We start from the raw sequence: 22,377 nt of genomic DNA, 5'->3' as shown, positions 1-22,377 counted from the left end.
AGGGCATTTTGCTATTCAATCCCGACCATCTTCGAAAATCTGTGGAGTGCCACCGTGTGTAAGTGTGTGTATATATATATAGATAGATATAAATCTGAAGATGTTCGATATGCATTAGGTCGACATGGTCATTAGGTTAGCATAAGCATTAGGTCGACATGGAAAAAGATCAACGTGAAAAATGTCGACATTGGCTTTTCATGTTTTTTTGTTGTCTATTTCGACGCAAGTTGACATGGGCAACGTATAAGTGTGCTGCGTCCCCTCGCATGGATACACTAATATATGCCCACTCTATGCTTACTTGGATGGTTAAGTATAAAAAAAAACACCTTTTTAAAAATAAAAAAACAAACATGAAAAAGACATGTCGACCTTTTTCATGTCAACCTTTTCCATGTCAACCTAATGCATGGACCTAATGACTGTCGACCCAATGTCCCATGCTCGTATACAATTACACAGAGTATATATGGTTTACTCGTATATGGGTTCAGTAGCATCTTCTATTAACATGGTTGTCAAAACAGCTGCTTGCATAATAATAAGACTTTATGAGTTTCCCTTTATTTATAGCGTTTGTATAATCTCTCTGGAAAATGACACCGCACGGGAGACAATCACTGTTTAACAGCTTACGTTCAAGTTGCAGCATGAGTTTAACGTGGGTCTATGACGTCCCTCATTTTCACTCTCCTGTCAGCAATAGTAAATTTACTGTACATGTTGATATAAGATACTGTAATTTGTGACCGTGTAATGAGAAATTGATGTTAGCAGTACAGTAGGTGTATATATTCATTACACACTTAGGGGGAATCCAATTCAGTTACTTCTAATTAGTATGACGACTAGTTTGATGACTTAGGGTGGGATGTATTAATATACATCGCCGCCCTTCGCTGCACGCCCGCCGCGATGCCAGCGCATATGTACTAACATATGTGGCTGGCATCGCGGCACGGAAACGGAGACCCCCCGCGATACCTGTACTGTGGTCTGCGGGGGGTCTCATTGCCGCCCCCTGCTGCCTACATGCCGGGGACAGCTAAGCAGGCTGTCCCGGGCACCTCCTCCTCCTCCCCCCTGCAGCCGGAAGGATGTCCGGCTGCGTTGCTAGGGGGAGGAAGGGCTTACCTTCCAGGGTCCAGGAGGACCTGCAAGATGGTAAGCCGGAGGGGGAAAGGGGGGGTCGGCGAGGCGGCGGGGTTGCGGCGAGGTGGCGGGCGGCGAAAAGAAGCCCATAGGCTTCTATAGGGTATCGCCACCCAAAGGTGGCGATACCCTGCCAGGCGAAATCCGTGCGGCCGTGTAATAGTACATAGGAAAATGCGGTAAAACGGGGGTTTTACCGCATTTTCCCTTTAGTACATCCCGCCCTTAGACATTGTGCATTACATTTGCAATTAAATTTAAAACTTTAAAGTTAAAGATGCAATGGCCGCAATGTTCCTGATGTTGCTGGATGTCTGGAAAAAAACTAATATAGGTGCACCACCGATTTTACAGTGCCTGATGGGCCTGCGCCCTTTTTTAATCCGGACACATCAGGTTCTGGGAGGGGAATTAGGATTTGGTGAGTTGAGTGTGTTCAGAGGGTCAGCTGGAGGGTCTAGTAATGCAGCGTGGAGGCATGTTGCAAGGTGGGGACGAGCAGCAGGTGAAATCACACTGCGGCAGAAATGAGCAGCGCTTCAAGAGAAGATGAGTGGCAGGGAGACCAGGGAGACTGGAGGAGTCACCCTGCACCGGAGACAAAGTAGCGGGTAAAAATTAGCCGGCTGTGGAGATGGGTGCGCCCTGCAAAGAGGAAACCACCGATTATCCAGCAAATGGACTCAACCCACTCTAAAAATCCGCTTAACAAATAAAAACACACAATTCCAAATGACGGGGAAAAAAAATCACAAACAGCTATCCACTCAGCCTTCTAAAATGACTATATATCCGATACAAGTCAACATAGTGCACTCAAAAGCTTAACATGTTTAAACTCGCTCCTGCCTGCCTTGCATCACCGCCAGTGGGTTGGGTAGGAAATCTTAGTTGTTTCCTCTCTGATCGGCTCTGATTGGCTCACCAGCCGATGCTGCATTTTAATTGGCCGCCGGCTTGCTGAGTTGAAGAAGCCTGTGCTCCGGGAACCTGCTTTGTTCAGTGTACTGAGCGTAGCGCAGGCAGCACAGTGGAAGAGGGGATGGGGGAGCAGGAGCCGGGGGCGGTAAGTGAAGTGAGAAGAGAGGGGGGACCCCAACTTAAAATCAGTCTCAGGTCCCAAAATTCCTAATGGCAGCCCTGGCGGCGAGTATACGCAGCCTAGCAAACAGGACTGAATCAGGCCCTTAATGTCTTATTCCCGTAAATAGTACTGATAAGGAATTACAATTATCCGGTCTAAACCCTAGTAACTGATAAATATGCTTCATAAAAATATATATACCTCTTCCATGACAGCAGATTGCTATATTTTGGAAAGGATAAGAAAGTTCATCGTCTCTTAGGCCTCACTACTTAAATTGTCTCGATCTGAGACCTGCATATAACCCTGGTTGGTGCCACTTATCCTATCCTTAAATGTTTATCCAAATGAACATGTGCAAAGAATTAAAAAAAGGAATTTTGCTCATGACAAAATACAAAAAGATTAAAGAAGGAGATTCATCTATGGCTAAAGTGATCTAGTACCAGTGGCATGTTTAATTCATTCAATGCCACACAGTAAGAGGCTTTTCTAATATCTTCAACCTGTTTTAAAACTCTAGGATAACTGTGCTCTTTTCTAACCAGCTCCGAGGGTATTTCCACATAAATTCACTATACCACAAAGCCACTACTGGTAATCGCTATGCAGAGCTAGGATGGGCCCTCTGCAATCCAAACGGTAGTCTGTGACCAGTGTCCATGCAAACTTCTATACGGGGGTCAAGGGACTGCCGGTGTTATGACTGAGGACCTGTTCATTATTGGGGGAGCTGATAACAACTAGCTGTGGTGTGTAGACAGCTGATCTGAAGACAGGAATCGTGTGGACAGTGCTAACCCCAAGTGCTACTGCCGGTGGAGGGAGCTGAACAGGGGCCGCCAACAAAAACTGGTCAAACAAGCGCTGATGGCACCACCATGATGACAAACTGTTTCTGACTGAAAGAATGAGAATGCAGTAGCTTGTAGTCAAGATCATCGCAGCTGCCACGTCTCCCTGCCAATCCGAGTCCATAACAGTGTACCACAGTGATTTTCAACCTTATTCAACTCATGACACACCAAAAAAAAAAAATATTAAAATTGCCAAGACTCCACAGAAAAAAAACCACATTGGCCCCCACAGGAAAAAAACGCCATTGGTTTCAGTGTGTAGTGCCCCAGGGGGTAGAGTTGCACTTATGTGAACAACATGCCTAGCTGCCATTATGTTCTCCTAAGAAGATACTGGGGACAGTATAACAGCAGGACACCCGAGCAGCTCATGTCTTATGCAGTCTAGGAGTAACTTAGAATAAGCCCTTGACACCATCGATGTGAGAGAGACCAACAACCACCTCCATCAACCAATGATTAGCAGATGACAAGAGGAGTTGGATGGGTCCACAGCCAGATCTGGACCGACTGACATCAGATGAAGTGGTATCATATGCCCAGGATACAGAGACAGGAATGGAGCAGGAAGAGACCAGTGAATAACAGTTGAACCAGTGGTGGTGGCTGGTCTAGCTCAAGGGGCACACTTGGGAGCAGCTCAAGGAACACTAGTGTGCCATGGCACAGTGGTTTTAAAATGCTGGTTTCCTGCCTGTACGGTATCTTACACAGTAGTTGCAGGGAAAACAAGAAATGCTGATCTGACCGGGAAAGACTTATCAGAGTACATTAAAAAAAGTAGGAAATAAAATCAAATCTGAAATGAAGTTAAGGTAATTCCTTCTCATCATGCCCTATAGGCATTAGGCAGAAGCTTAGGTTTCCTAGTCGGTGATTTGGGCCCCATTGGCATAAAATATAATAAAAAGAACAATTCAAAAAGAGAGGAGAGAAATGTCTCTGTGTGGTGCACCTCAGAATACAGAATTTATTAAAATGTAACCTTTATTTAATTTTTATTAAAAGACAAAGAGGCGAAATATTGACAAACAAGTGAAAACATATAACACAGACAGTGTAATAAAAAAGGATAAAGAATTTATCCTAGCTCAGTGTGGTCCTGATGAAGCTCCGTTTTGCGAAGTGTACACTGACCTGAAAACTCAGTGTGTTTGACTCCCTTTTCCCCTCCCCATGTACACCATGTTATTGAATTGATTTGTGTTTAGCTGTAAACTGTAAGGACGAGCGTACGCCAGTTTTCACTGGGATTGCACGCCTGTCTCAAGCCGCGGTGTGTGACGTCTGCACCGCTGCTTCCTGATTACAGAGCAGACGGGAGACGGACGGCGCTGCTATTTACACGCCGCCGCCCGCACAGCTCTGTGTTACCTTGCTGCCACTACCACATTCACCTCCCTGCAGCAGTGTGAGACTGGCGAAGGAGTGGCAGTTGTCGTCAGTTCTCACCCACCGGGAAGGTTCCTAGCCCCGCATGTATATGAATTAAGATTGGCAACGGCAGTATTAAAGCAGAGTCCTAGAAACTCGATACATACACATCAAACCTTGCCAATCACCCTTGAATCTGCGCTGCTCTTCCCCCAGCAGAGTTAAGGAGTGACAATACTATTATATCCCGGTTCACCACATACCCGGTGGGAGTGTAGCAGCACTGTTTAAACTTGGGCCAAGCTAACATCAGCTATTAAAGAAAGTAGCAGGCAAGTCTAGCTATTTGGACACATATCAATGGCTGACAGACACTGAATGAAGTGTTGAGCACTCAGATATTTAAAGTTTTCAGTTGCCTGTCAGTAGTGCCACAGCAGCACCAATTATTCACATCCATATGGAATACTAGGGGAATTGGGCCACACTGAGCAAGGATAAATTCTTTATCCTTTTTTATTACACTGTCTGTGTTATATGTTTTCACTTGTTTGTCAATATTTCGCCTCTTTGTCTTTTAATAAAAATTAAATAAAGGTTACATTTTAATAAATTCTGTATTCTGAGGTGCACCACACAGAGACATTTCTCTCCTCTCTTTTTGAATTAAGCTCTCCTCCATGTCCAGTGGTAGCACACCCTCCTGAAATTGATAAAGTGGAAACACCACTATAACTGTGCTGAGGGTCCGCCTATACCATATCTTAGAAATTGTGGTACAGATCCAGTGCGACTGACCTCCTCCCATACCCCCATCCCTGCTTTTGAGTATAATAAAAAGAAACTGACTGTTTTTTTTCTTATCTATCTCTGCTATATATTTATGCATAATATACTATGATTTATAATGCTTCTTCATGCATAGAGAAAGCACAGAAGGAGGCTGGGGGTCTGAATGAAAGCAGGTGGCCTAAGAGTGAACATAGATCACTAAGGTATATATACTGTACATAGGGCAGGAGGCAATATGTAAACAATTATTTTAATAAGAATTGATAGGATATCTTTATCATGTTTTAAAAATATAGTGCTTTCATCCTACTTGACTCCAAGTGCTTTACAACAGCAATTACATGAAATACATTTTTGTGATAAATGGCATCAATTGTAGCTTAATGCCTGGGGGAATAAATGTGTTTTGAGGTTGATGCTGGATATCTCCACAGAGTCTGTCTCATTGCGCATTGTAGATGAAATGTGGGTGCAACTTGGTTAAAAGGATCAAGCACCAAAGAATTTTAAAGAACACCAGAAACCTAAAAGAGGGGGGGGTCTACAAGGAGAAGGTCATAACACGAAAAGGTCCACGTTGACCTATCATCTGCATTTCTTTAATTTCATTGAAAAGTATGTCCCTTGGAATTTCCCCAATTTAAATGCACCCACTATTGAGGCAACTACTGGGCGATGTGCTAATCCTCGGACAGCAAAAATCCCAATTCCTAATCCCAGTTGAACAGTGGAGGATTGAGGAATCGGGGGAATGGGACCGCTGATGTGGGCCATTAATGTACAGAACCACTTCTCTTGTTCTATATGTCAGATCTAATTCTACCAAAATTGAGGGCTACCATTAGATGACGAAATCACCTAGGGCACAAACATTCTAGGGGGCAACTTGACACTAACTACCCTACCACGAACCCTACTAACAGTTTTATTCTATCTATAAAAGATAACAAGATTGTGCAACTTCCCCTTTTCTGTCAACTGCAGGCGAGTATTGGCATGTCAACACAGGGGCAGAACTCTGGGAGGCAATGGAGTCATCTGCCTCCGGGCAACTGGGAGGAACTAACGCCACTGTGACAACCCATACTCTATGGGTTCTCTTGTGTTATTTGCTGGACACAGTTCTCAATCAGGGGTTATTTACTAACAAATTGTACAGTGCCTTTACCCCATAGCAGTGTATTGATAAATAATTTTGGTCTGCTCAGAGTCACAGCAGATATAGAATTGGTGGCATTGATCTACAGCATATTTTAGATATACTGCACATGATAATAAATCAGCTTCACATTGGTAAAACTAGAACTTACCACGTCATCTCGGTCTTCCCACTCCACTTCTGATAAATCCACACTGCTGTAATTTGGTTTCCTGCGTTTCTTCCCTTCTTCATACTATTGGAAATTCATTAAAGAGAATTACTTGGTGATAATTTGACCCATAGTGTAGAATAGTATTAATAGCAGAATGTATCTGAAGTTGCACTGGACTTTATTAACTCACCGAGTGCAAATCATTTTGTAAAAGTTCATCACAGTTCATAGAAACAGAATTTGACGGCAGATAAGAACCATTTGGTCTATCTAGTCTGCCCCTTTTTTTACCCTTCAGGTAATCTCAACCCTTTTCGATCCTTATTTCTTTGTAAGGATATTCATATGCCTATCCCAAGCATGTTTAAATTGTTCTACTGTCTTAGCCTCTACCACCTCTGATGGGAGGCTATTCCACTTATCCACTACCCTTTCTGTGAAGTAATTCTTTCTAACATTTCCCCTGAACCTACCTCCCTCCAGTTTCAGTGCATGTCTTCGTGTTCTATTACTACTTTTCCTTTGAAGAAAATTTCCTTCCTGTACTATGTTAAAACCCTTGATATATTTGAAGATTTCTATCATGTCCCCCCTTTCCCTTCTCTGCTCCAAACTATACATGTTAAGATCTTTTAGTCTGTCCAGGTAAGTTTTGTGATGTAGGCCATGCACCATTTTAGTTGCCCTTCTTTGTACAATGTATTTATTATTTCTCCAATGTATTTATATCCTTCTGAAGATATGATCTCCAGAACTGGACACAGTATTGCAGATGAGGCCGTACCAATGACCTATAAAATGGCATTATATTACGTCTTTTTTTCTGCTACTGATTCCTCTCCCTATGCAACCAAGCATCTGACTAGCCTTCCTCATTGCTTTGCTACATTGCTTTCCTGCCTTTAAGTCACTTGAAATAGTTACACCTACAGTACATCCCTTAGTAGTTTCCATTATAGTGCCATTTATACTATATTGAGCCTTTGGGTTTTTGAGTCCCAAGTGCACAGCCCATCCCCCCCCCCCCCCCCCCCAGGGCTGAATTTGGCCCCTTCCGAACAAGCCTGAATTAGGCTGAATGGATACCACAGCAATTATACTTTCCCGTAGTAATGACAGGATTCATTATGATTTCCCAACATTTAAAATACAGACGGTCAAAATACAGACAAGCCTTGGAAGACAGTGAAATACCAACATGTTCAAAATGCTGACATTTGTTATATCGACACGTCGACACGGCCGGCATAGAAAATAAAAACATGTCAAAAAGTTGACTTTTGTTGGTGTCTATGTCGACATGCACATCGTATAATTGTACTGCGTCCCCTTGCATGGCTTGCTGCACTCGCCATGCTTCGTGCAGGGTGCCTCGCTGTGTTCAGGACACTATTATATCCTGGCTCTATGCCCGCTTAGAACGTTAAGTAAGAACAAGTCGGTTTCAAAAACAACAAATCACGAAAAGCCTGTGTCAACTTTTTGACATGTCAGCATTTGACCATGTTGGCATAATGAATGTCCGCATTTTGACTGTCGGTAAATTGACGGCATTCCTAATAACATAGTTACATATACACAGGGGTGTAACCAGAAGTTTGAGAGCCCCATAGCAACAAATCCAATGGGCTCTGTCCCAATGATTCTTGAGAGATGCCTCTCCCCACCAGATATGTATTTTATGCCCCATAATAGTGCATTAGTTGATTTTCTGTACCATAGTAGTGCCGTAGTTACTATTATACCCCATAGTAGTTCCCTAGTTTATTTAATGAGCCATTGTAGTTCCATTGTAGTTCCCTTGTATACTGTACATGATGCCACATTATACGGCTGACAGTACACATTATGCCATGAACCCTCATATACAGGCTACAGTGTCCCCAGTTTATATTATGCCACATTGTAGTGCCCATTGTTCAAACTGGGACACACTATAATGCCTCCCGTTGATATTGTGCCACATTAAACTGCCCTCTAATTAAATGTATACCACGTCACAGTGCCCCAGTTCATATTATGACACATCAAAGTGTCCTCTGGTTCATATTATATCACATCACAGTGTCCTCCAGTTCCAATTATACCACATTGCGCAGCCCCTTTACCATTAAAAGAAGTTCACTATACACTCTATGGGATGACAGCCGATAACTCAATATTGTGTGTACACCCAAAACCAAAAATATAATAGAATGCATTCTGTACTAATCTACCTAATAGCAAAAACTTAATCACTGTATGCCTAAGAGCTTGCATTCTACAGTGATTGATCTGAGCGCATACATGGTGAAGCTACAGATGTTATCACTGTACAGTGCTGTCCATCTTCCTACTGCAGGGTTGCCTACTTTATAGCTGCCCTCTCCGGGATAGGGCAGCCAGTTCAGTATGTCAGTGGGGGGGAGGGGCCGCCGATGCACAGGAAAGGGGCGGGGCCATGGAAGACACTTCATATTTATGGGCATGGACAGTGTGATCACACCCTCACGGCCACGCCCCAACGTCCAATGCCGGTATTTCATGCATTGGACATCGGTGGGTGAGGCTACAAGGACGTGATTCTCGCCTTTGGACTTATGGACCGCATGCAATGACTGCATGCAATCCGGGAGGCTTGCCCCCTTTCCAAGGGGGTCGGGATGGAGACCTGAGTGTAGGCAACACTGTCCTACTGTCATATTTAGTATGGTGATGATCTGGCAGCACTACAATCAGGTAATGCCTGGTGACATTTGGGGTAGTATTTATCAGTGGAGCCTCTGGAGCCCCATTTAAACCAAAAGCAGAAACATTTGTAAACAAGGAGCTCGTAGTTAGCTTGGATGCAATACTGACACTGGAATGTCGTACATTGCCACCACAGGACATCATGAAGGCAACATTTACATTGAACAAAACTTAAGCTGTCACTTAAAAGAAGAGTAATAAATTATCTCTTATATATTTGGCTACATCTGTCACTCAAAGTGTGTCTGGAGCTGTAACGCTGGGTTGTGGACTTCCATCTTAATTTATGATTGTCATCACCTGGTTTAAACAGGGTAATTGATAAGAAAGGTGTTTAAGTACAGGTGATGGTAATCCATAAATTAAGAAGAAAGTCCAGAAACAGAGCAATGTGTCCCTCCTCGAGAGGGTCATGTTAGGAGGTATGCACCTCCCTCCCCCCCCCCCCCCCCATTCACGGCATCCCCACGATTAAATGGCACATGCAAAACACTGACATGGCTATGGTCGACAATGAAAAAGGTTGACAAGATTTATTTTTCACTTTTTCAATGTTTTCATATTCATTCTCATGTGTCGACATGGACACCAATAAAGTGCCACACTTATGTTAACATTTACATGTGTTGACCTTTCTGTGTTGATTTTTTCTTGTGGCAATTCGCGGCACCCCCCACGACCCCCCTCCCGTGATTTGCAGCACACCCCCCGCAATTCGCGGCACCCCCGGGCACTCCCGCGATTCGCGGCCCCACCCCGTGACACCCCCCGCTCCTGCGATTCGCGGCACCCCGCGACCCCCCCTCCCACGATTCGCGCCAAACCCCCGGGCCCCCCCTCCCGCGGTTCACGGTGCCCCCCACGACCCCCCCTAGCGCTATTCCCCACCCCTGACCCCCCCTCCTGTCATTGCGGCAACCCCCCGCGACCCACCCTCCCGCGATTCACTGCAACCCCCCCCCGCGCCCCCCCCCCCCCTTCCACAATTCGCGGCACCCACACCCCCCCGCGACCCCCCCTCCCGCAATTCACGGCATCCACCCACGACCCCTCCTCCCGTGATTCGCGGACACCCCTCACCTCCTCCCTCCCCCCCACCCCCGCGCGCGATTCACGGCAACCCCAGGATTAAATGGCACATGCAAAACACTGGCACGGCTATGGTCGACAATGAAAAAGGTTGAAATGAGTTTTTGAAGATTTATTTTTCTTTTTTTTAATGTTTTCATATTCATTCTCATGTGTCGACATGGACACCGATGAAGTGCCACACTTATGTCAACATTTACATGTGTTGAACTTTCTGTGTTGATTTTTTCTTGTGGCGATTCGCGGCACCCCCCACGACCCCCCTCCCGCGATTTGCAGCACACCCCCCGCAATTCGCGGCACCCCCGGGCACTCCCGCGATTCGTGGCCCCACCCCGTGACACCCCCCCTCCTGCGATTGCGGCACCCCGCGACCCCCCCCCTCCCACGATTCGCGCCAACCCCCCGGGCCTCCCCTCCCGCTGTTCATGGTGCCCCCCACGACCCCCCTACCGCGATTTCCCACCCCTGACCCCCCCTCCTGTCATTGCGGCAACCCCCCGCCCCCGCGACCCACCCTCCCGCGATTCACTGCAACCCCCTGGGCCCCCCCCTCCCACAATTCGCGGTACCCACACCCCCCCCCCCCTCCCCCCCCCCTCCCGCAATTCACGGCATCCACCCACGGCAGCACCCCATAGCCCCTCTTTAGTCCCCCGTATACTCACACACCCCTATCACTACCCATCTTCCTGCTCTCCTGAACCGTAACTTCCACCACTGGGGAGTCGCTGACGCTGTTTTGCCCACATGCCCCTATCATGCCTCATAGCCCAGCCTCCTGCTCTCATGCACCCGAACTCCCACCCAGTAGGAGGATACACTGACTAAGGGCCACCATCCTGTACTCCTGTACTGCCACGCTGGACCCTCACCCACTGGCAGAAGCTGCACAGTATCTCCCACCCTCCTCTTTAGTCCCCCTTATGCCCACACACCCCTATCACTACCCAGCCTCCTGTTTTCCTGTGTCGTGACCTCCGCCAGTGGGGAGCCGCTGACTCAGAAACACCCTACTATACTATTGCACACACACACCTAAACAACACGCACACACAGCCCCCCCCCCCACACCCACAAATGTCACTGTACCATCCACACTATCAATGTACATCTTACTCTGTAACCGCTTTTTAATTAAACAAAACAATACACACCCCCTTCCACATCATATGCTCTCTATTTAACACATTTCACCTATAACTCAAGTTGCAATACAGGCCATCTTTCATACAATTCTAACCATCTTTCTCATATACAAATGTTCAAAAATTAAGGGGGCGCAGCCCCTTACGACGGTGTGAAGAGCGCCCGTAGGGCGCGATGAATCACCTAGTTTATAAATGGTTATCTTAGTAAATCTACTGTTTCCCTGCTCTGGGTGACTGTTATGCACAGTGTGCAGGCTTGTCTAGTGTTTGCATGATACTATAAAACTTTTAGCAACTTCATGGGAGTCCTGGTACCTTTTATCTCAGTATATGCACTTTTTTCGGGGAATGCACACTTTTTTTTGGGGGGGGGGGGGTACCAGCCCCTTTCTTCATAGAAGAAAAGTACTGGCACAAGTACCTTCCTAATCAAAGAAAATATGTGCTAATTAACTTCGGTAAGTGGATGAAATTTATGTGGAATTCTGCCCCCTGCTAAGTTTTTGGTGAAATTAATTATTTCCCTAAACTGTTTTTATCAGGTAATGCTCATATCTAATTTATTATTATTATTATTATTATTATTATTATTATTATTATTATTATTATTATTATTATTATTATTATTATTATTATTATTATTATCATCAATTACTTAGATAGAACGAGGGCTGCATAAGCTCAAGTGTATTTAAGAGCCTGTGAATTTAATGATTGTTTGAATAAAGTTATTGAAGAAGGTCAGATTGCCCAGGAAAAGCTCAGGTAGTGAGTGGCAGGCAGGTTAACCAACCAGGTAGCTGGTAGGGCAGGGCTGGGCAACACCGGCCCTCCAGATGTTAATGAACTACACATCCCAGGATGCTTTGCATTAGTTTTGCTATGTGGCCATGCTGAAACTGATGCAAGGCATGCTGGGATGTGTAGTTCATCAACATCTGGAGGGCCGGTGTTGCCCAGCCCTGTGGTAGGGGCTTCAACTTAGAGAGGGGTATATTAGGTGAAGTTGAGAGGAAGTACTTCCTCTTTGAGTCTGGATCCCAACCCTCCCTATTCCCTTTCAATCTTTTGTGCTACCTGGCCTTCGGGATATCACCCAATTTGGCTTCTATAACTTTAATTAACATCGTTGAGAAGGTGCTCTCGACCAGCAGTCAGGTGAGGTGTCAGGTGGTCGCCGTGCGGTATTGCCCCCCCTTTGCCAGGATGGCTGGTGAGTCCCGACTCAGCAGGGGGATATTGGACACTTCCTGTAAGTGACCTCGCCATGCCATAGAAGGGGCGGTGTGTCCGTCACAACGCGAGCTGTACCTTACGATAGGGGGTGTTATTAGATTGGGGCATTTCAGTCGCTGCCATGATTAACACCCTTGACTGGGGCTGGTCTCAAGTGCTTTCTTTGCCAAATAAGGGTCATACCATTTTCAATAAATATATATGACCATTTTAAACTTATGCAGTTGATGTCCTTGTCGTTATTTGTAGAATAAGGTGTCTGTGTGAGTTATTTCTAGGCAATTAAGAGTTAAGTAACGGTATAGGCCAATCAGTATAATTCATTAGGTGCCTTATATAATGCCCAGGGTCGTCTTAACACATGGGCTTACTGGGAAGCTGCCCTAGGGCCCCATGGTTCTAGGGGCCTCCGAGAAGGGTTTGCTGGTGCCTCTGGAGTTTCATGTGAGGCTAGTAGAGATTGCTGCCCGGCTGTTTTGATTGTGAATTACACAAAATCAGAGCTGCCAGGAAACATCCTCCACCGGCCTGCAGCCATACAGTTAATGCCTATGCTAATTGCTGGGTGGCTGATAGCAGGTGGATAGACACCATGAGAAGTTACGATTTTTCTTTAAACTTTAGTAGGGGCCCCAGTGCATTACTTTGCATAGGACCCACAATACCATTAAGATGGCCCTGATAATGCCAGCAAATACTGCTGCACTTTAGAATTGGGAACAAAACAGTAAACGAACAGTAATAGATTAGGTAATAACAGACAGGGTAAGGGGTCCTTGCTTAAAATATATCTAAAGGTGCCCATACATGGAGCGATGAACTCCGTACTTTGGACCTTATTCTGGTCCTTTTGTAATAGTTCGCAACTATGCATGTGCATATACTTTTATGCGCATGTGCAGCTGATTGGTGCGAGCGAGCACGGTGACCTGCTTGTTTGCCATCCGGTTCACACCTTCCAGTGCGGGCTGGGGGCGTGGGGCGAATACCCAGCATTTCATGGTAATTTCCCAATGACGTTGATATGTCACGATACACGTGCTGTTGCATAGGTACTGTGTATCGTGACACGGCGGGTGAGAGACGCCATGACCCGTCTACCAGGGACACCATCATTTTGTTACGCAGGGTGGGGTGAGACGCTGCCCTGACCCCCGGTACACTAGCCTTCCTACACCCAGCCAGTTCCGTTTATTGGGACCCCTGCTGTGAAGTGTCAAGTCCCGACACCACAGCGGACACCAGCGGCACAGAACAGTCTTCAGTATTCATTCATCTGACTGGCAAGTAACACATAGTCCCGATGAACTGAATTTTTTGTGCAAATCGCACCCGGCATCTTCACATGCCAAGAAATGCGCATGCACAGACGCCAAACCTCGTTCCCCGTGCAAACCCCATGAGCAGACAGCTTCAGCGAGTTTAACACTCGTTGTGCCATTCGTTTCAGACAGGAAGGGTGGGGGGGGGGGATAGAGAGGGCCAGGGCTGGCTGTTTGTTAGCCTGCGGCCGGCCAGTGTTTACGTGTTTGCTAGACTGCGAACATACACAGTCCAGAAAACAGTTCCGAATCAGGCCCCATGTTTTACCAACTTGTTGTTAATGTGTTTTCATGGTTTCCAAAATGGACAGTTCTAGAATTCTCTCTTAGGAAAATCTGTAGCTTTAAATGTCAAAAATTTGCAGAACTATTTTAGCGCTATTAGGAATTTGAGCGTTTTCTGAAGCCTGAGCACAAATATGTTATACATTTCGTCTGGCCCATTGCCTTAAAGTCTAGACTGCAATTAGGTAGGGCAATCTATATTTTTTGGCCCGCAAGCATGCATTGGGTCATTACGGTATTAATTTTGGATACTGCAGGATACAGAGGTACTAACACCTTTCTAGAAAAACAAGGATGTGGGAATACAAGTTATTTTTAAGATGATTTCCACCGCAATGTTTGGCTTGATGAGGCCTACAGTTCAGCCTCTGTTATCTGTTGAGTTTCTGGGAGTTAAGGTGTTTTTAGCTTAATGACTACGATATGTACAGCAGATCAGAGAAGATTAATTTTACACAATTTCAAAACTAAATTATAATGGCCTGAAATTTAACAGTGGCTTGTTTTATTGAGCGATGCAACAAAATGATCTCTACTCGAATGCATAAATATCCTTCCTATATCAACAATCTTGGGGCGAGATATAGTGAAATTAGATTTTTTACAAAGTGCGATTTTGTCCAAAATCACCCTATATCGCCCTTTTAAAAAAAATCGCACTTTTGCTGTGAATTCGCAAATTTAATGAGATGCGAATTCAGGCAAAAAGTGCGATTTTTGCCGCAATTTGCATCCCATTAAGTTGGCGATTTATGAAAAAAGTGCGATTTCGGCCGTTTTGGTGAAAAAAACGCAAAAAATACAAAATCGCTCCCAAATAAATGTCACCCCTTATGTTTTTTAATATCCCTAAATGTTCCCAAGTCCGGGAATTGACATTTATTTAATGGTAAAGGTCTATACACAATGGGCGATTTACCCAGCATGCATGGACAACAATGATGGGGAAAATCGATCAGTGCATACACATTTTGCCCTTCTGAGCGATTTTTCTGGGGGTGGATGACTTTTCATTACAGGACTCCATAGAAAGCCACCCACCCCGTTGCTCATCTGCTAGTAATACCAACAGATGAGCAGCAGTCGCCAACAATGATGCGAGAATGCACACGGAGCGGTTTTTTTAGCTGAAAGGGGGTTATTCTGGTTCAATTAGAAAGGCACAATCACTCTTTAATGGACAAAACCATATGCACTGCAGGTGGGGCTGGTGTAACATGTGCAGAGAGAGTTAAATTTGGGTGGGGGGTGTACTTCAAATTGATATCTATATTGCGGTGCAAAAATAAAGCAGCCAGTATTTACCCTGCACAGAAACAACCCAAAACACCCAAATGTAACTCTCTCTGCACATGTTACATCAGCCCCACCTGCAGTGCACATGGTTTTGTCCAATATAGAGTGTGATTGTGCGTTTGCGAGTTGACCAGTATAACCCCCAGTGTGTATGGGCCTTATGACTGACGTGAGGTCACAATTGCAGGATAGTGATATGTACAGTATATTTGGAAAATTAAGCATGTTGCAGTTTTACATTCCTGTATGTGCCTTTAAAGGGAATATTCAGGCACATATATTACAGTAAGTCTTTATTTTATAGTTATTGCATTTGATTTGCATTTTCAATAGTATTTTCAATATCTCTCAGTGGGGCCCAGGAACCCCACTGAGAGATCTCATCAACCATGGAGAGCCAAGGCCCGGAAGATGATGGGGCTGATGTAATTGGCTTCACCTTGTAAATGATTGCTACTTTAAAAATACAGATATACTGTACTTGCCAGAGTTCCCACACAGCTTGCATCTTGCAGGCTATTACATGAGCCGCATGTGTGGTTGCCATGGTCAGACAGTTATAGCAACAGTCCCATCCATCAGGACTGCCGTATAATAAATACTAGAAGAATGATGATATTATTCCCAAAATATAAACAAGAATGATTAAGGATTCAAAACAAATGTAAAAAAATATTATGGAATGTAGTCGGTCTCAAAAGCTGCATTTCTCAAAGTATAATCTTGTAATACCGATTTTACACCACCCAAATAATCTAGGTCTGACCCGTTACTGTTAACACTTATGTACATAACAAACAATTTCTTATTTTATGTACATAAAATGTTTAAGATCAATTTTGTTGCCATGTTACTTTCTCATGCATTCTCTGCAAGGAGATATGTTTAGCACACAATGGGCCAGATTCTCTAGGCTTCAAAAGTGATACAATGGAGAGTGATAAACAGCCAGCCAATCAGCTCCTACCTGCCATGTCAAAGACTGTGTTTAAAAAAAATGTCAGAAAGGAGCTGATTGGCTGTTTGTTTATCACTCTCCATTTTATCACTTTTGAAGCTTAGAGAATTTGGCCCAATGACTGTGGAGGGACTTTTTGAACTCCATGTATAGCAAAGATGCACATAATATGAACAGTCAACAGTCACTAGTTCTATTGAACGTGTGATGTTGTCCATAACAACCAATCAGATGTGCTGCCCGGGAAGGTCCAGGGCGGCTCAGGAGGCGTCAGTGTGCCAAACACTGCTGCTATACAATGCAGTAGTCTATGCCTTGCTCCTGGAATGAGTTAAATTTTTTGTTTTATTTACAGATTCTGTCTGGGTTCTGCCAATAATTAATTATAAATAAGCCAGTGTGTGTATATACCTGTGCAGTTACATCCAGGCTGCTCAAAGGAAAGAAATCAGAATCTTTCCAGGAAAAGTGGATTAGTATTTTATGCAAAGGAGCTAACAGTCCTTGGTATAATCTATCATTGCAATCCACGAAGAGCAAGAGAACGAAACATTCTTAGGACCTCAACCCCACAGGGAGATTTGACCAGGATGGCCATCCCACAAACAAGACAAAATATTAGAAAGCCCTGAAATACAGTGGGGGGATGACTCTCCGGAACAAAAGCAGGCATTCAGCAAAACAGGAAATTCCTCCAGTTTAATAGCTGATAATTAGGCTAATGCTGGTGTGGCATTTGAATAGTTTAAATTCTACATTTTATAGAGACCGGCAGCACCTGGATTGCTGAGAAATGTTTATTGGTAATCTGCGGTTCTGATGATAGACTTAGGTATGCAAGAACCAACCTCTGTGCCCTGGGAACGAAGCATTCGGTAATTATCTAGTGCAGTGAGAACCAGACGAATGTTCTACAGATATGTAAATATTAAATCAGTGTTTCCTTTGTAAGGTCCTACGTGTCCTTAATGTACATCTCTTTACTCTACGATTTATGATACGTACACGTAAGACTTTACTCAACTGTTCATGAATAGGATTTAAAGAATATTCAGCTATCTGTTCATAAATATAGCTTGTAAATGTGACTGCAGTGATTAAGATTAAGTATGTGTTACCTCTCTGCTTGTTTCACGGGGTAGAGGCAACTGCCATTCTGAAGGCTGTTGTGTTGTATTATGTGGAGGACCTTAACGTAGAAGTGAATGGGTTTAGATTGGCAATCAAACCCATTTATTTTGGATTTAATGTCCATGCCAGTTGGCACGGGAAAACTGCCATACTGTGCTTTTTTTAGCCAAAAGGAAAGGATGACAGGAATAGTTGAACCACAAAATGGTTCTTTGGGTGATGGGAAATTCATAAGGACATTAATAGGGCAGCACTATAAAAGAACATTGTCTAGGTTATTATTCTTACTAGTAGATTCCACTTTGAAGTTGTCCTGTTTTGCTTGTGGTTGGTCCTTCGGAGAAAAAAGGTAGATAGTTTTTTTTTCCTCAGGTAAGATAATTTTTTTTATTTTTTACACTAAGTGAATGTATTGATTTTTAAGACCCACCAGGAAGTGTTGTGTGTGTGTGGCGGGGGTGGCAATATTAAGGGTGTGATCAGCCACCATAGAGGGTGTGGCCAGCCATCACAGAGGGATTTACTGAATCATTGTTGAGGACAAGCAAAGAACAGAGTTGCTTTATAAAGGACCACACGCTGGGATTAGCAGGGCGGCTAATCTTGGTGTCGTTCCCACACAATGGGGGTTATTCAGTAAGGATCTCAAAAATTCTTTCATGTGCATTGCAGGTGGGGCAAATGTATAATGTGCAGAGTTAGGTTTGGGTGAGTTCAGTGGCGTAGCTATGAATTGGGTGCCCCCCGCCGTTAATGGGGGGGTCGCCAACCTCCCCCGCCCGCACCCCCCCCCCCCCGTCCGAAGCCTTACTTGTCTTGCTGGTCCGGGCTCCCTTGCTGGCTTCATTCTTCTGCTATGGAGATGGACCAACACAAAATGTCCGCCCCACACGAGTTTCCGAGAACTGTCTGCTATATGGGGCGGACATTTTATTGTGGTCCGTCTCACTAGCAGAATAATGACCACCACTGAAGACAGGTAAGGCTGCGGGCGGTGGGCGGCGGATGGGCGGGCGGGAGGGGGCTAACTATAGCACCGCAGCCCCCCAGCGCCCCCACATGCACAGCGCCGCCCAGCGACCGCGGGGGCTGCGGTGCTATAGTTACGCCCCTGGGTGAGTTCTTTTGTTTCTGTGCACGATAAATAATGGCTGTAAGGAATATGATAATGAATAAAGTCGAGGAATATGAATCACTTTAGTTATTGCCGGCAAATGATCTGAAGTCAATTAATTGAAGCTTAGTTAAACATTGCACTGAAAGAGAACATCGTCGTGAGCAATGCTGGCATTCTTTAGTGGGTATTTTGCACATCTCTCACAGCAACATTGGCACTCAAACGGTTAAGTATCATTTTCACATTTAAAATGGAAAAATCTGGACAATATAACAAGTTCCCCCCCTCAGATACAACGTTAACACGTGTCTGTTTCTAAAGAAATACCACTTCTTTTGGGGGGGGTCAGCAAATGTGGTACATTCAGGGCAGAGGTGCCGATTTATGTTTTTGCTGGTGGGTGCTCAAGCCTGTTGAAAGTCTCAACAAGCAAATACAGTGGCCCGGCATTGGGACTCTGGAGTTACGGGCACGTGGGTGCTCATTAATTCCTGTGGGAGCTCGGGCCCTTGAGCACCCACAGAATCGGCACCTATGATTCAGGGGAGGATCTATTATGTAACTAATGAAGCTTAAGCTTCGGGGCCTCTAATCTCAAAGGATCCATGAAACAAAATTGATGGAGTTTTTGTATTAAAATATGGTTATTTTCAGTGGCAAACGCAGGATTTTCAGAAGGGAGTTTTCAGAGGGGCGGAGCAAAGCACGGAGATGGACACTTAGGTGACCCAGTATATGCCGGGTCAGTTAAAGTATTATAGATAGACCAAATGTATATAAATAATAATAATAATAATAATAATAAAAAAAAAATGATATATATATATATATACACACACACACACACACATATAAAAATATAACAGCGGTGTAGACCCCTGGGCATAGCAATGTATTGGGGCCCCTACCGATCCTCCAGCGGTAGTGGTGGGGGAAGCTTTGATGTCCCGCGGGTGGTAGGGGGTATTATATCAACTGCTCAGCATGTAGGACCTGGATCAGTAATTTCCACTAATTACCCCTTTACTGTACGGATGGTGGGAGATCGGGTGGGATAAGGGGGCATTGGGCTGAATGAAGGGGCCCTGATACATAACTTCCAGGGTGGTAGAGGATGTTTAATACACAGAGGAGGGGTGTATAGTGGAGTGGGCTTATTATTCATAATTTTCTGGTGGGAGGACAGCTTGCTTGACTGCAGATATCTCCAGTTTCCGGAAATAGATTTCTAAGATTATGATGGAATTAAAAACTAGAGAATCCCACCTACCAAATGCTATTCGGCACTAGGGGATCAGAGTTCAGGAGGCAGAGCAATCTGCCAACGAGAAAATAAAACTACATACCAGGTGTGTGGAGCTGGAGCACACACCTGGTATCTGATATCTCTGGTTCTGGGAACAGTAGAGACAGGCTACTAGTGTCCATCAAAGGGGGAGAGTCCCAGCTTTTGGAATATATACTCAGAAAAACTCTAAGTCTGACAAAACCTGAAATATCTGACTGGGAAGAGCAATTAACAGGCTTGGGTGGGGACCACTACTTTGAAGTCAGATATCTCCGTCTCCCAAGGGCCGATTTTTTTAAATTCTTGTACCCATGGAAAGAGAGGACCCTCAGCTTTAAGACTAGTGTCCTTAGACTCCTGGGGGGGGGCTTCTGGGTACTCAGAAACCCTCCCTGCGTGCGCTACTGATTTTAGGGATATAATCATTCCTCATCTCACATGTGCATTTTAACACCAAAAATCAGATTTTAACCTCTTGTCTTCATGCATTGTTTGGTTATAGCATGTCAGTGTCACCAATGACAACATTACATCTAGGCCTCTACTACAGCAAAGCCGTAATTACAGCTTGGATGCGTGTCGCTAATTAAAGCAGGAGCTTTAATGGAGTTGTAGCCTAACTCTATTGTTTGTGCTTGGTAAATAATGTGAAATGTGTCGCTGTTTTAAAATACATCTCCTGATAGCCTGTCTTTTTCGACATTCCCAGTAATGGTTGGAGCATGAGAGGGTCCATCATAGGATGGAGGCCAGGAGCAATGAAGGATTCTGGGACAAGGTGGGTCTGTGAGGTGATTATTGAAAGGGTGGGATGCCTGTGAGGTGATTACTGAAGGGGAGAGTGCTGTGAGAGGTAGACATTTGGACCTTGTAGGTTTGCCTGTAGGTGCATTAGTTCCTAACCTGACATATTCTACAGATCCACAGATGGTCTGTAAAACATGAACTGTTGGTAAATGTCGAGGAGCAGTTTGGCTACTCCAGCTGTAAAACATCTATAGTCATACTTACATACAGTACCTTCATTTTATCCTCTCTGGGAGAAGCCCGGAGAGGAGACTCTCTGCAACTTTTCCCAGAGAGCAGGGCTTGCGGTCTTCAGGGAGGGGGTGGTACTAAATGATGTGATTTGTATTATTTTAGCCCCGCCTCCTCTCCAAAGAGAATGTCATTATTTGACCGGCAGAGGGAGTGGGGGCTTATGCGGCAGCCCTGCAAAATGCGAGAATCTTGTCCACCCTTCTGAAGTGGTGATTTTCAGGACCCTCCAGGCAATTCCGAGAGGATAGCAAAGTATGTCTATAGTTAATATTGTATTTCATACACTATCCAGTGTTTAAGAAACCAATTTGTGCATATACAGATGGAGCTCCTCTCATATAACTGGCAGCTGGCGATAGAACCGCCAGCCGACAGCCTCCGCCAACCCCCGCCATCTGTCAGAAGGGGGCACGCACAGACAAGACGCTCGCACGCCCCGTTCCAACAGAGCTCTCAGCTGCCTCCCTGTCACTCCACTCTCCAAGCATTTGGAAACCTCCCTCTAGAAACCCTGTGTTTGCTGCTGAAACCCTCTTATGGGGCTGAAACCTCTGTAGGCTGACCAGGTAAAATCAGAAATTGCTCCTTTATGCTAATACACAGGTAGGAAACCTGTCACTCCAGCTGCTGGAGAACTGTCCCACCCAGCATGCCTAGCCACAGTTTCAGTATGCACTAATAGCAAAACTGTTGCAGGGCATACTGGGATATGTAGTTATACAGCAGCTTGTGCATACCTCCCAACTGTCCTGCTTTTTGTGGAACCATCCCGTTTTTGGGGACGTTCCTGCGCCCCACCCGCGGCCAGCAGTGTCCCGCAGCAGAGGGTGGAGGGCAGTTGGGAGTCTCTCATGTCACCCCATGGAATAGCGTCTTTTCCTGCAGCCAGTGGGGCTTGAAAACATGGCCTGCAGCTCACAGAGCCACAAAATGGGGGTGTGGCCTCACAAGAGCGCTGCACGTTAAGGCCAGACCCCCATGCCTCTATGCCACCCCCCAAAAAAGACTTCACCTTCGATGCATGCAGTGTCTTGTTCGTCTTATGTTGGGAGGTATGGCTTGTGTGTCACATGTCTCCTACCCCTGTGTTAATGAATATAACTAACTACCATTCATTACCAAATGCCCTTACTTCTTTCTCGGTTTATGCTTTCATTA

The 22,377-nt window shown here is 45.0% G+C and overlaps 1 protein-coding gene across 5 annotated transcripts in view; it reads right to left on the bottom strand.

The window, feature by feature from the left end:
- The window catches only part of CACNA2D3 (calcium voltage-gated channel auxiliary subunit alpha2delta 3), an 876,035-nt gene that overhangs the window by 253,217 nt on the left and 600,441 nt on the right, over nt 1–22,377 (bottom strand). For all 5 annotated transcript variants that reach the window (XM_083156212.1, XM_083156214.1, XM_083156213.1 and 2 more), the window contains one exon: nt 6,573–6,656. In XM_083156212.1, the coding sequence (XP_083012338.1) occupies nt 6,573–6,656 (84 nt within the window). The remainder of the gene's footprint in view (nt 1–6,572; nt 6,657–22,377) is intronic.

This window comes from Crinia signifera, chromosome 8, assembly GCF_055691185.1.
Source record: "Crinia signifera chromosome 8, ASM5569118v1, whole genome shotgun sequence".
Classification (NCBI taxonomy): domain Eukaryota; kingdom Metazoa; phylum Chordata; class Amphibia; order Anura; family Myobatrachidae; genus Crinia; species Crinia signifera.
The sequence above is the reverse complement of the archived record's forward strand: the minus strand, read 5'-3'. Positions and strand labels throughout refer to the sequence as shown.